This window comes from Hemitrygon akajei, chromosome 2, assembly GCF_048418815.1.
Source record: "Hemitrygon akajei chromosome 2, sHemAka1.3, whole genome shotgun sequence".
Classification (NCBI taxonomy): domain Eukaryota; kingdom Metazoa; phylum Chordata; class Chondrichthyes; order Myliobatiformes; family Dasyatidae; genus Hemitrygon; species Hemitrygon akajei.
The window spans coordinates 22,010,947-22,023,024 of record NC_133125.1 but is presented as its reverse complement, the minus strand read 5'-3'; the positions used below and the strand labels follow the sequence as shown (position 1 = coordinate 22,023,024).

General features: G+C 41.3%; 2 protein-coding genes across 2 annotated transcripts in view; one reads left to right on the top strand and one right to left on the bottom strand.

Moving 5' to 3' along the window:
* Positions 1–9,273, bottom strand: part of slc25a46 (solute carrier family 25 member 46) — a 56,398-nt gene extending 47,125 nt beyond the window's left edge. Inside the window, exons 1-2 of the mRNA XM_073068222.1 lie at positions 9,078–9,273; positions 113–157 (exon numbers count right to left, since the gene is read on the bottom strand). Coding sequence (XP_072924323.1) covers positions 113–157; positions 9,078–9,273 — 241 coding nt within the window. The remainder of the gene's footprint in view (positions 1–112; positions 158–9,077) is intronic.
* Positions 9,274–9,330: 57 nt separating this feature from the next.
* Positions 9,331–12,078, top strand: part of tmem232 (transmembrane protein 232) — an 85,987-nt gene continuing 83,239 nt past the window's right edge. The window contains exon 1 of the mRNA XM_073068208.1: positions 9,331–9,445. The gene's annotated coding sequence lies outside the window, so the exon portion shown is untranslated. The remainder of the gene's footprint in view (positions 9,446–12,078) is intronic.

Here is a 12,078-nt window from a genome sequence, read left to right as displayed (position 1 = left end):
TAAAGTTTAACCCTTCTTGAAGAATCTTCTCCGTCTCCTGGTCATTTGTGGGGCACGAGAAACCACGACAAAATCTGCACTTGCAAAGTTCATATTTAAGAGGGTGCCTTACCAGGGGTTTTTGGAATTTCACCTGGACCAGAATCACACTCGGTACCTGGAGACAAGGGATGGTTTCAAGAGTCAGAATTGTAGTTCGCTGACAACAATCGAGTGGTGAACAGGAATCGTGACACCAGAAATCTCTGTGATTTGCTACATTATATTTTGTGTGGTTTATTCTTGCTATCTGCTTTATAATAATAAACTAGGCTTAAGTTATTTTTCTGTGCTTGTACACTTACTACCACATTTCCTGGAGACTGGAATAATTGGATCTGATCCTTTTATCTTACGATAAAATATGAATGAAAGATCATTCATGCTTGAAGCTGTAAGCTTCAAAAGCAGTGAGCTGCTAAGTAAAGAGTATAACAGTAAACATTGTAAAATAAATAGTTTTTCCCAATATACAAAACAAATACACAATAAGGTGGACTTCTCTTTTTAGAGAATTTCCTACAGAACACACCTTTCTACCCATTGTATCTAAACCAGCTGATAAAAAGTTAATTCGCCAACCAACACCTAACATATAACCCTGTAGGTCATGGTTCTTTAAATACATATTTAACTAGTTTGAAAAGTAGCCAGATATCAGGTAAACACCATATAAATCTTCCCAGCATAAAAGAAAAATGCACATTTCTATCATTACTTCAGACAGCAAGGAGTTTCAGGAGTTATAATAATCAATTTAAAGAGTTATAAAATTCTAGTATCCTTACGGGAATAAAAAGTCTCTTCACTCCTTTAATTCTTCTACCAATTGCTGTTAGTCTATGTCCTTAATTTTGATCTATCTACTAAGCAAAATACGTTCTTTATACTCATGATAGTTAGGCTTTTCTCACTTTTATACACTTCCATAGTAATCGTGGCCCATACAATCAATAAGTGGGTTCAATTCATAATCACCATCATAGATTTTGATAAGCATTTCTTACATGTGCATGAATCATGAAGCATAGTCATTAACTTACCCAAATGCATCCACTAACAGTGACAAACATATTAATAATCACATAGTCACCCACTGACCTTTCCTATGACTGGCTGTCTTTTCCTGAATCTTGACCCACTAACAGTTCCCAGAACTGCCCTCTACAAATGTCAACTTTTCAACATTAATGACCTAATAACTCTTGATACACAACTGTCATCTTGTTGCAGATAATATTTCCTTAGTGGTTAAAATCTTTTCAAGGAATAGCTGAACTAAGAAATAACAGAGCTCAATTCCCATTATGCAGAAGAACAAAATCAATAAAAAAAATTCAATATAGGAATTACCAAGAGATCAAACAAGCAAACAAAGAAGCTTAAATACAGCACATTCTATGCAATCCCTTTGAGGCACAGTCTGAGTAAGAGTCAACAATTTTCATTTAACCTTTTTTTTTCTTCGACATCACAATATTGCCCTCAACTATTTCTTAACTTCAAAATGTCCAGTTTCCTTTTATTTCTACCATTGGCTTCAACAATTCTACGTCTTAAAAGTTGGAATCCAATTAAATGCTTTCACGTCCTTCTGCAGGGTCGAATTCTAACTGCTAATTCCTCTATTATCTCCATTGCCCATTCAGTGAGATTTTATTTCCTCCTCTGTTTTACCTGTATTATAGTCAGTAGTCTTTCTGAAAAAAATTGTCTGCCTGTTGAAATCTAGTACTTTATTTTTGCCCTCACTATTCACTACATTGAAATTGAGACTCCTAGCAAGAATTGTCTTCATTAACTACATTAAACTATTAATTTTAAATCCACAGCTAAATACCATCCTATCCTATTTTGCATTTGAAGTTTTGTAATTCTTTTAGATTTTTTTAATATAACAGCCCAGCATCTCTTTGGGTTCGCAGTTTAGGTTACACTCCAGCACAAGGTCATATATGGAATGCCATAAAACAGAAGCAGTCTAGTCAGATCCTACTAGCCTTGCGTTCTCATTTATCCTGCCCTTCTCATCCCTGAGAATCTATCACTCACCTTCCCACTATTTAGAGTGGCCAATTACCCTAGCAACCAGTACATGTACTAGAGAGAGGAACCAGGTGCACCCTGCCCCAGTTCCTCTCCTTTACACCAGGGCTGAATAGGACATAAAGAGTGGGAAGAAAAGATCAAAGCAAGTAAGTGTTCAAATTATTTTTGCAAAAAAATAGTTAAAGGATTAGCTAGTTTGTACAGAACTACAACCCAGCATGGTGTCCAACATGGGGAAGACTAATCTCCTAATCACCTGCTGAAAAGACCTGCAGGATCACTGACATTTGATCTGGTCTGATACTCCTGCTCAGACTGTGCATTTATTACCCCTGACCTCTAACTCCACCCCACCCCCCAGACCTATGAACTTAAAAAAAACAACAAAGTCGGCGGGCTCTGTCGTGGGCAAAGTACTGGAGAGTTTAACATCGGTAGCTGAGCGAAGGGCGCTGAGTAGGCTACGGTCAATTATGGAAAACTCTGAACATCCTCTACATAGCACCATCCAGAGACAGAGAAGCAGTTTCAGCGACAGGTTACTATCGATGCAATGCTCCTCAGACAGGATGAAGAGGTCAATACTCCCCAATGCCATTAGGCTTTACAATTCAACCGCCAGGACTTAAGAACTTTTTAAAAGCTATTATTAATGCTTTTTGAGATAGTGATTTAGATACATATCATATTTTTTACTGAGTTAAGTATTGTATGTAATTAGTTTTGCTACAACAACACATGTGTGGGACATTGGAAAAAAAGTTGAATTTCCCCATGGGGATGAATAAAGTATCTATCTATCTATCTATCAATGGATGCGATCTTGTTAGGAACTTAGACCACTGACAGCAATCACAAGATGCATCATTGCCTGCTTCAGAATGACCGGTTATGTGGGCACAAAAACATCACATGGAATTAACTTGCTCAGTTAATGCACGTGGGGAGGGTAAAACAGACAAAATTATACAAGACCATAAGACATATGTGTAGAATTAGGCCATTTGGCCCTTCAAGTCTGCTCTGCAATTCCAAGATAGCTGGTTTATTATCCTGCTCAATCTCCATTCTCCTTGTAACCTTTAATGCCCTTACTAATCAAGAACCTATCAACTCCTTCTTTAAATATACTCAGTGACTTGGTCTCCAACAGCTGTCTGTGGCAATGAATTCCAAAGATTCACCAACCTCTGGCTAAAGAAATTCTTCCTCAGCTTTGTTCTAAATGGAGGTCCCTCTATTTTATGACTGTGCCCTCTGGTCCTAGTCTCTCTCCACATCGACTATCTCGGCTTTCCAATACTTGATAAGTTTCAATGAGATCCCTCGTGTCCTTCTAAACTCCAGCTAGTACAGGCCCAGAGCCATCAAATGCTCCTCATACAGTACATTAATGCTTACATTCCCAGAATCATTCATGAACCCCCTCTCCAATGCCAGCACATTTTTTCCTCGGTAAGGGGCCCAGAACTGCTCACAATACTCCAAGTAATGTCTGATCAATCCCATAAAAAGCCTCACCATTGCATCCTTGCTCTTATATTCTAGTTCTCTCAAAATTAATGTTAACATTGCATTTGTCTTCCTTACTACTGACACAACTTGCAAGTTAACCTTAGGGAATTCTGCACAAGGACTCCCAAGTCCCTTTGTACCTCTGTTTTTTTAAAATTCACTTCCCATTTAGAAAATAGTCTACACCTTTATTGTTCTATCAAAGTACATGACTATACACTTCCCTATACTATATTCCATCTGCCACTTCTTTGCCCGTTCTCCTAATCTAAGTCCTACAGACTCCCTGCTTCCTCTACACTACTTGCCCTTCTACCTAACTTCATATCGTCTGCAAACTTGGCAACAAAGCCATCAATTCCTTCATCCAAATCATTGACATATAATGCGAAAAGAAGCAGTCCCAACACTGACCCCTGCTAAACACCACTAGTCACTGACAGCCAACAAGAAAAAGCCCCCTTTATTCCCACTCTGCCTTCTGCCAATCAGCCAATCTTCTATCCATGATAGTAAGTTTCCTGAAATACTAGCTGCTTGTTAAGCAGCCTCATGCATGGCACTTTATAAAGGCCTTGTGAAAATCTAAGTAAACAACATTCACTGACTCTCTCTAGTCTATCCTACCTGTTATTCCCTCAAAAAATTCCAACAGTTTTGTCAGGCAAGATTTCCCCTTAATGAAACTGTGGTGACTTTGACCTATTTTATCACATACCACCAAGTACCCTGAAACTTCATACTTAATAATGGAATCCAACATCTTCCCAATCACTGAAGTCAGGCTAACTGACCTGTAATTTCCTTTAGTCTGCTTTCCTCCCTTCTTAAACGAAACACCTCTAAATACAGAGTCCCCTATCCTCTTCTCTTCCCCCCCTCCCCCACCCTGAGCAAAAGAGCCGGACTCAGTGCCAGCAACACAATTGCTGTGGCTTCCCAGCAGGTTGTCCCTTCCAACAGTATCTAAAATATTATAGTTATTATTGAAGGGAACAGCCACAGGGGTACACTGCACGGGCTGCCTATTCCCTTTCCCTTTCCTGACAGTAACCAAGGTATCTGCCTCCTGCAACTTATGATGCCTACCTCCCTGTAGCTGTTACCTATCACCTCCTCATTCTCTTGAATGAGCCGAAGGTCTTCCAGCTGCAGCTCCAGTCTCTTAACATGGTCACTAAGGAGATGCAGTTAGATGCACTTTGTGTAGATGTAGTAATCAGGGAGACTGGAGGTCTCCTACCATTCTTACATCTCACACAAGGAACATACCATTAACATCCATTCTCACTGTACCAATAGGAAAAAAACTTACTAGAAACTTACTTAGAGCTTCTGCCTGATCTCACCTAAACCTATTGAGCCAAAGACTGACCACTCTAACCTTGGCCCATTCCAACAATGTCCGCTCCCTCACTGGCTGCTCTTCTTACAACTTGCTTCCTTTTATTGATTCAAATAAAACTCACTCCCAACAAGACAACCTTTTTTTCCCTGTCAGCTCCTGCTCTCTCACTTACTGCTTCAAAGTATGACTCATTCCCAACAAGACTTGTTCATTGTGCTACAGGAAGGATGTGATCAAAGAAAAGTTATAATACAGATCAACTCTATCCAATAGTACCAAGTATACAATTTTGCCAACAAGGTCTGGAAATAATAAAGTAGTTTTCATCCTCAACAGCAGTGTAACACAGGATTCTGTGCCATACAGGTTGTCTCTGTTTGGTGAAAATGGCACAACAGCACCTCTTTCACCTCAGACGGTTGAGGAAGCCTGGTATGGGCTCCCAAATCCTAAGAACTTTCTACAAGGGCACAACTGAGAGCATCCTGACTGGCTGTATCACTGTCTAGTATGGGAACTGTTCCTCCCTTAATTGCAGGACTCTGCAGAGAATGGTACAGACAGCCCAGTACATCTATAGTTGGGAACTTTCCATGATTCAGGACATTTGCAAAGACAGGTGTGTAAAAAGGACCCATAGGATCATTGGCAACCAGAGTCACCCCGACTACAATCTATTCCAGCTGCTACCATCCAGGAAACGGTACCGCAGCATAAAAGCCTGGACCAGGCTTCTTCCACCAGGCCATCAGACTGATTAACTCACGCTGATTTGAGTGTTTTCTACGTTACATTGACTGTTCTACTTATTATAAATCATAAATTACTATGATTGCACATTTAGACGGAGACGTAACATAAAGATTTTTACTCCTCATTTATGTCAAGGATGCAATAAAGTCAATTCAATTCAACTCAACTCTAGAGCACAAACACTAATAGCAACTGGTGCTGGAAGATTAGCAGCCTAGTGAAACTTGCTGACATCCCATTTGAAGCAGTTGACCCCTATGTGAGGTAGAAAGACAATTGAACCATAGACCAATGAGACTAACATCAGTAGTGTAAACCTCCAAAAGGACCATGGCCTTGTTGTGGTTTGGAGGCTTGCATGCCTCAATGACCTGGAGAGCTATACTGGCTGCAATCAGGGCTTTATGCTTTGTTCTTGGTAGGGTGACCCATGTCAGATGGGTAAAAGGGTAGAGGCCAGACTAAGAGTGTCAACTGGTCCTCCAGGTTTGGTGGGAGATTCAGCTCAGGGCTAACAACCTTGAATGGTAAAACAAGATTGTTACAGACACAGCAATGAGGAATCCTTCTACATCTGAGTGCAACGGTATTTCTGAGTCTCCATCCGGGACTTGAATGACTGATAGTAGAGAAAATTGAGAGGAAGCTACTGACATAATGAAGGAAGCCTTGAACACCACCAGAGATGGAGGACATTCATTGCTGCCCTAAATATCAGTGGTGTAACAGGCAGCAACATAGTAGTGGAAAAGAGCAGCAATCTTTTATTAAAGTAGTAGTAATAGGGCACATAGAAAATACTAATAATTATTATAAGAGTGAAATATTGTTTGATAAATCTGTTAGTTTTCAAGGTCATAAATTGCAAAATATAAAAGGGCAAACAAAATGATAGTGTCTTTGTTCTTTTAGAGGGCACCCAGTAAGGGGCCACACAAGAAATTATTAAATAGAATTAGAGCACACACATTTTTCAGAGTAATAAACTGGCCTGGATGGAACAAAAAAAGGCCGGAAGAACTCAGCAGGTTTAGATCTGATGTAAAGGTATAGATTCGTGCTTTGATCGAGACACAACATCAAGACTGAGAGAGAACAGGAAACTTGCTAAGGTTTTTTTTTGAAGTATGAGTTTGTAGGTAGGGTGGTGTGATAGACATTAGGTGATAGGTGGAGCTAGATGGAGATGATGGGCAAATGGAACAAGGGTAGGAGGAAAGAGGGGATAGGAAAGGTGAAAAACAGGGAGAAAGCAAAACTAGGTGGGCAGATGTGTGCATGATTAGAGAGCACCAAGGTTGTAAGTCACCTTAAATTAGAAAACTCAATCTTCATACCATTGATTGCAAGTGACTCAACTGGAATATAAGATTTGTTCTTTCGATTTGTGTTTGTCATAACCACAGTAATGGAGGTCAAGGACACGTCAGTCCTTGATTATCTGAAGGATAATTAAAATGACATATATACAGAAGCTCAAGATTACTTGCAGACAGGGTACAGGTGCTCTGCAAAACAGTGGCCTAGTCTATGCTTGGCCTGGGTGGATGATCGGTTAACAGGCAGACAGCAGGAATAACTGGTCATTTTGGGGTCATAGGCTGTGATTAGTTGGATGACGCAGAGTCCCAGGGACTCAGCTTTTCACATATAATTGATGAATTAAGTTCGCTGATGGTATTAAGTTACATGACTATGGGGTTGTGAGGCCAATAAAAGATTCACAGGAATATGGATAGTTTAAGTGAGTATGAAAGATGTGGTTTATGGATCACCCATTTCAAAAGAATAATTACAAAAGGTGGCATGTTTATTAATTAAAACATCAATGGAGAAGCATAAATAGTTCACATTCCAGGCTGAGACCCTTCATCAGGACCTAATGAAAGGCCTCAGCCTGAAATGTCATCTGTTAATTCCATACCACAATTGATGCCTGACCTGCTGAGTTCCTCCAGCAGTATGCGTGTGCTGGTCCAGCATCTACAGAATCTCTTGTGTTTATGAAGATTGAAAGGTACTGGGATTCAGAAACACTGGGAACCCTTGTACATAAATCCCTTATTGACTTGGGCCTCTGGAGCTAATTGGAAGGAGCCACCCCACCGTCAGGCTCTTGAACCGGAGGGGATAACTTCACTTGTCCCATCACTGAACTGTTCCCACAACCTATAGATTCACTTTCAAGGACACTTCATTGCAGGTTCTTGATATTTACTACTTCCTTATTTACTTTTGTATTTACACAGTTTGTCCTCTTTTGCACATTGATTGAGGTGGTCATTGATTCTATTGTGCTTCTTGTATTTATTGTAAATGCCCACAAGAAAATGAATCACAGGGTTATGGACTTTGATAATAAATTTACTACAAATTCCAAATAAGCAACTCTCCAGGTGAAGAAGTTTCTTCTCATCTGAGGCCTGAATGACAGGGCCCTTATTTTACACTGGCTCCTAACCTTGCAGTAGAAATAACAACATCCCAATTTTTTTCCCTAAAGCGAGTAAGAATTTTGTATGCTTCAATGAGATGATCTCCTAGCTTTCTATCTGTTTAAGCATTCCTAAAATGACAAATCCTTCAACCCATAAATCAAACTGCTGTCCATTTTTTTTATACAGGCTTATCCATTTCTGGTTGGAAACGACACCCCAATTGAGCTCTTAACAAGGAGGAGGCTGTTTGCACTCTAGCTCCATATACAACATAAAAATTGCTAATTACTCCCGGCATCTGTTAATTAACTTTCAAAGGTGGGTCAGAGATCAAGTATTTGAGGGCTGGAAGTACTATGATAGGCAGAATGCAATGTCATTGCAGGAAATACTCATGCTTTTCAAAACAAAAGTGAAAGAAGGTTGCATGATCAACCATGTAAATAACTGTACACAGGGAAAACATGACGAGGAATACTACACGCTAAATTGGAAAGTTTTTATGTTGACGAGGGCCGTTTCAGTGAGGTCACAGATGGTAAAATCTGCCCGGTTCAATGACAATCAAAATTATTGGAGGATGCCAAAAATTTCTACAATGTTATTGCAAGCGTAGGAAAAGCGAAATGACTTTAGTCATAGTGTGCCTAATAATAAATCAGTAACAGTAGCATTAAATGGTAACCAACAGGGTTGCCTCTAAGACAAATAGGGATCTGTTTTGGGTTAACAAATTTGCTGTTGAGGAGCCCAGTTTCGACTCTAGAAGTCACTGGAAAGTAAGACAATTAGCTAGATGCCAGTAGATCCAGACTCCGGTCCAGTCCCCCTCTGCCACAGGCGGAACTGACAGCCAGCCAGCATCCGGCTGCACAGACTCGGCCCACGCTGCCTCGAAGCCAAGCGGCGGGTTTACTTTCATGTTAAATACTCGCCAGAGGATCCCGCCGCATTCTCCGGGGCAGTCGCCCCCGCACTGCCGGCTGGCGCTGGGGTTGTCGTTGTCGCCCCCCGCCGCTCTCTCTCCCCAAGGACCAGCCGCAGGCGCCCGGAACCTGCTCTCCATCGGCCAAGAGTCACTGGAGTCCCAAGTCCTTGACGAGGTCGCGTACCCTCCCGCCGCCGGCACATCCTCACAACCTCGGCCGCTCAGTCCCTCGTTAAAATCTTGAGGCCGCCGCGGATACATCGAAACGGAGCGGATGAAGGGCGAGCGTCGGCGGACGAATGAGCGACGCCCCCAGTCACAGGAAATTACCTCAACCGGAAACAAGCCGGGAATTCTGGAGAATGCTGTCCATCTGTAAGTGGGAAAACTCTACCCATCCCAGCTGTGGGAACAGGCTGGTTCAAGATTATAATAATATTCGATGCACATATGTTTACTGATGTGCTTTGGAAATTGGGTGCCTGCCACCGTATTGTGCCGTTGATCAGGTGTACACGGATCTTTGATAAGGTTCTTCATTGGATACTGGTTCAAAAGGTTGGAACTCATTGGATCAGGAGCAGGTTGTCGAATAGGATTCAAGATCGGTTGGGTCAGGGTGAGGACGATGGTGGATAATTGTTTTTTTATGATTGATAGACTGTGATCAATGGTGTGCTACAGGGACTGGTACTGTAACCCCATGCTGTTGACATATAGGATATGTCAAAAGTTCAAACTAAATTTATTAAAATAAATATTATTAAGTATTTATATATCGTTATGTGCTACTCTAAGATTCTTTTTGTGGGCATTCACAGTAAATAGTACAAAGAATCAGTAGAATCAATGAAAGATCACACACCGGATGAACAAATAATCAATGTGCAAAATACAACAAACTACAAATACAAAAAGAAAAAAAACCAGAATAATATAATAATAAATAAGTAAGAAATAAATAGAGAGTACGAGATGAAGAATCCTTGAAAGTGAGTCTATGGGTTGTTGGATCAGTGTTGGGGTAGGTGAAGTTGAGTGGAGTTATCCCCTCCAATTTCAAGAGCCTGATGGTTAAGGGTCAATAACAGTTAATGAACATGGTGGTGTGGATTCACAGGTTTCTGTACCTCCTTCCTGAGCACACCAGCAAGAAGAGAGCATGGCCTAGATGGTGGGGTCCTTTCCTGCGACAGCGCTCCTTGTAGATGCACTCGATGGTGGGGAGTACTTTACCTGTGTTGGACTACTTTTGTAGGCTTTTCCATTCAAGGCCATTAGTATTTCCAGCCTTGTGGTGCACCTCCGCTGATGGTGATAGTGGAGGAGATGTTGTTGCTAATTCAAACTGACTGGGATTGCAAGTGAAGGAATCGCCACAGCTGTTGAGGATCCTTCTGCGATTCCAGTTTGGTCTGGAATTGCAACTTCGCATGCGAGATGGCTTTCCGTACCTGGACCTCTGGTTTTTGGCTTTCTTGCCAGACCAGAACATCACTGGCCTTCTCGTGGTTCATCCAGGGCTTCAGGTTGGGGAACAGTCTTGAATGATTTTATGGGGATACACTTTTCCATGACTGACTTTATAAAGTCTGTGACAACTGTGGCATTTTCATTCAGAGTCTCTGTTAAGTCCTTGAAGATGGCTCATTCCACCACCTCTTTGTTATCCTGACCTCTGGAGCCTTACTCTTTAGCTCCCGCTTGTACGCAGGTAGGATGACGACAACTAGAGGATCAGATTTCCCGAAATGCATTCTCAGGATGGAATAGTAAGCATTCCTAATTGTAGTATAGCAGTGGTCAAGTGTGTTGGGATCCCTGATGATGCAGGTGATGTGTTGATGATAATCGGGCAGAGATTTCTTGAAGCAAGCCTAATGGAAGTCCCTGACAATCAATGATTTGCAAGGCATTAGTGTAGTTTATTTCTTGTTTGCTGATTGCTGTACTCAATACATCGAGTGCTTGCCTAACATGGCGGTATGTAAATTGTGATCAGGGTCACAGAGGAGAGCTCGCTCAGTAACTGGAACAGGCAGCACTTAAACATTAGATGTTCCAGGTTGGGAGAACAAGAGTGTGACAAGATTGCTGTCTCCACATTTATCAAGAAACATAGACCCCCACCTCTTGCCTCCCCAAATGTTCTGCAGATCAATCCAACTGATAGATCAAGAGTCCCTCGGGCTGGGCCACCTTGTCTAGTACATCTTGAGTGAGCCATGTCTCCGTAAAATATGCATGCAGCAATCCCTCATTTCACTCTGATACAGCAATCTTGCCCTTAATCTTGTTCTCCAATGACTATACATTTACTAACAAGATACAGGGTAGAGGAAGATTTACACTCCACTATTTCAGCCTGGCTTGAAGTTCCCCTCACCAACCTTGGCCGTTTTTTTGGCCGTTGGTGATGTACTTTTATCTGCTTAAAGGTGCCGTACCTGCTTTCCAGAGAGTCAGGTGCTCTGGGTCCTTCAGAAGATCATAAAATCGCTAGTTGATGCAAACAGTTCAAAAGTCCATTTCTTAAAGGAAAATTATAGGCTGCAGATTGCAGCGATAGTAATTCAGAAGTATATTCGTATAGTTTTGTGAGCTGCCACAGGACATCACTGTGTATCACCAGTGCCATCTTGCAGTCAGAAGCACAATGTTGTTTTGCAGATGACATAAAAATTGCTGATGTTGATAGTGAGGAGCATAGGTATGGCCTACAGTACACCATCAATTAGTTAAGATCGATAGATACTTCATTGATCCCAAAGGAAATTACAGTGTCACAGTAGTATTACAAGTGCACAGGTATAAATATTAGAAAAGAAGTAGAAAAAAAATAGGTCTAACAGGAGGGGTCATCTCTTCCCTAACTATAGGTTGACTCATTACAGAGCCTAATGGCTGAGGGTAAGCATGGCCTCATATAGTGCTCTTTGGAGCGGCACAGTTGTCTTAGTCTATCATTAAAAGTGCTCCTCTGTTCAGCCAAAGCGGTATGCAGAGGA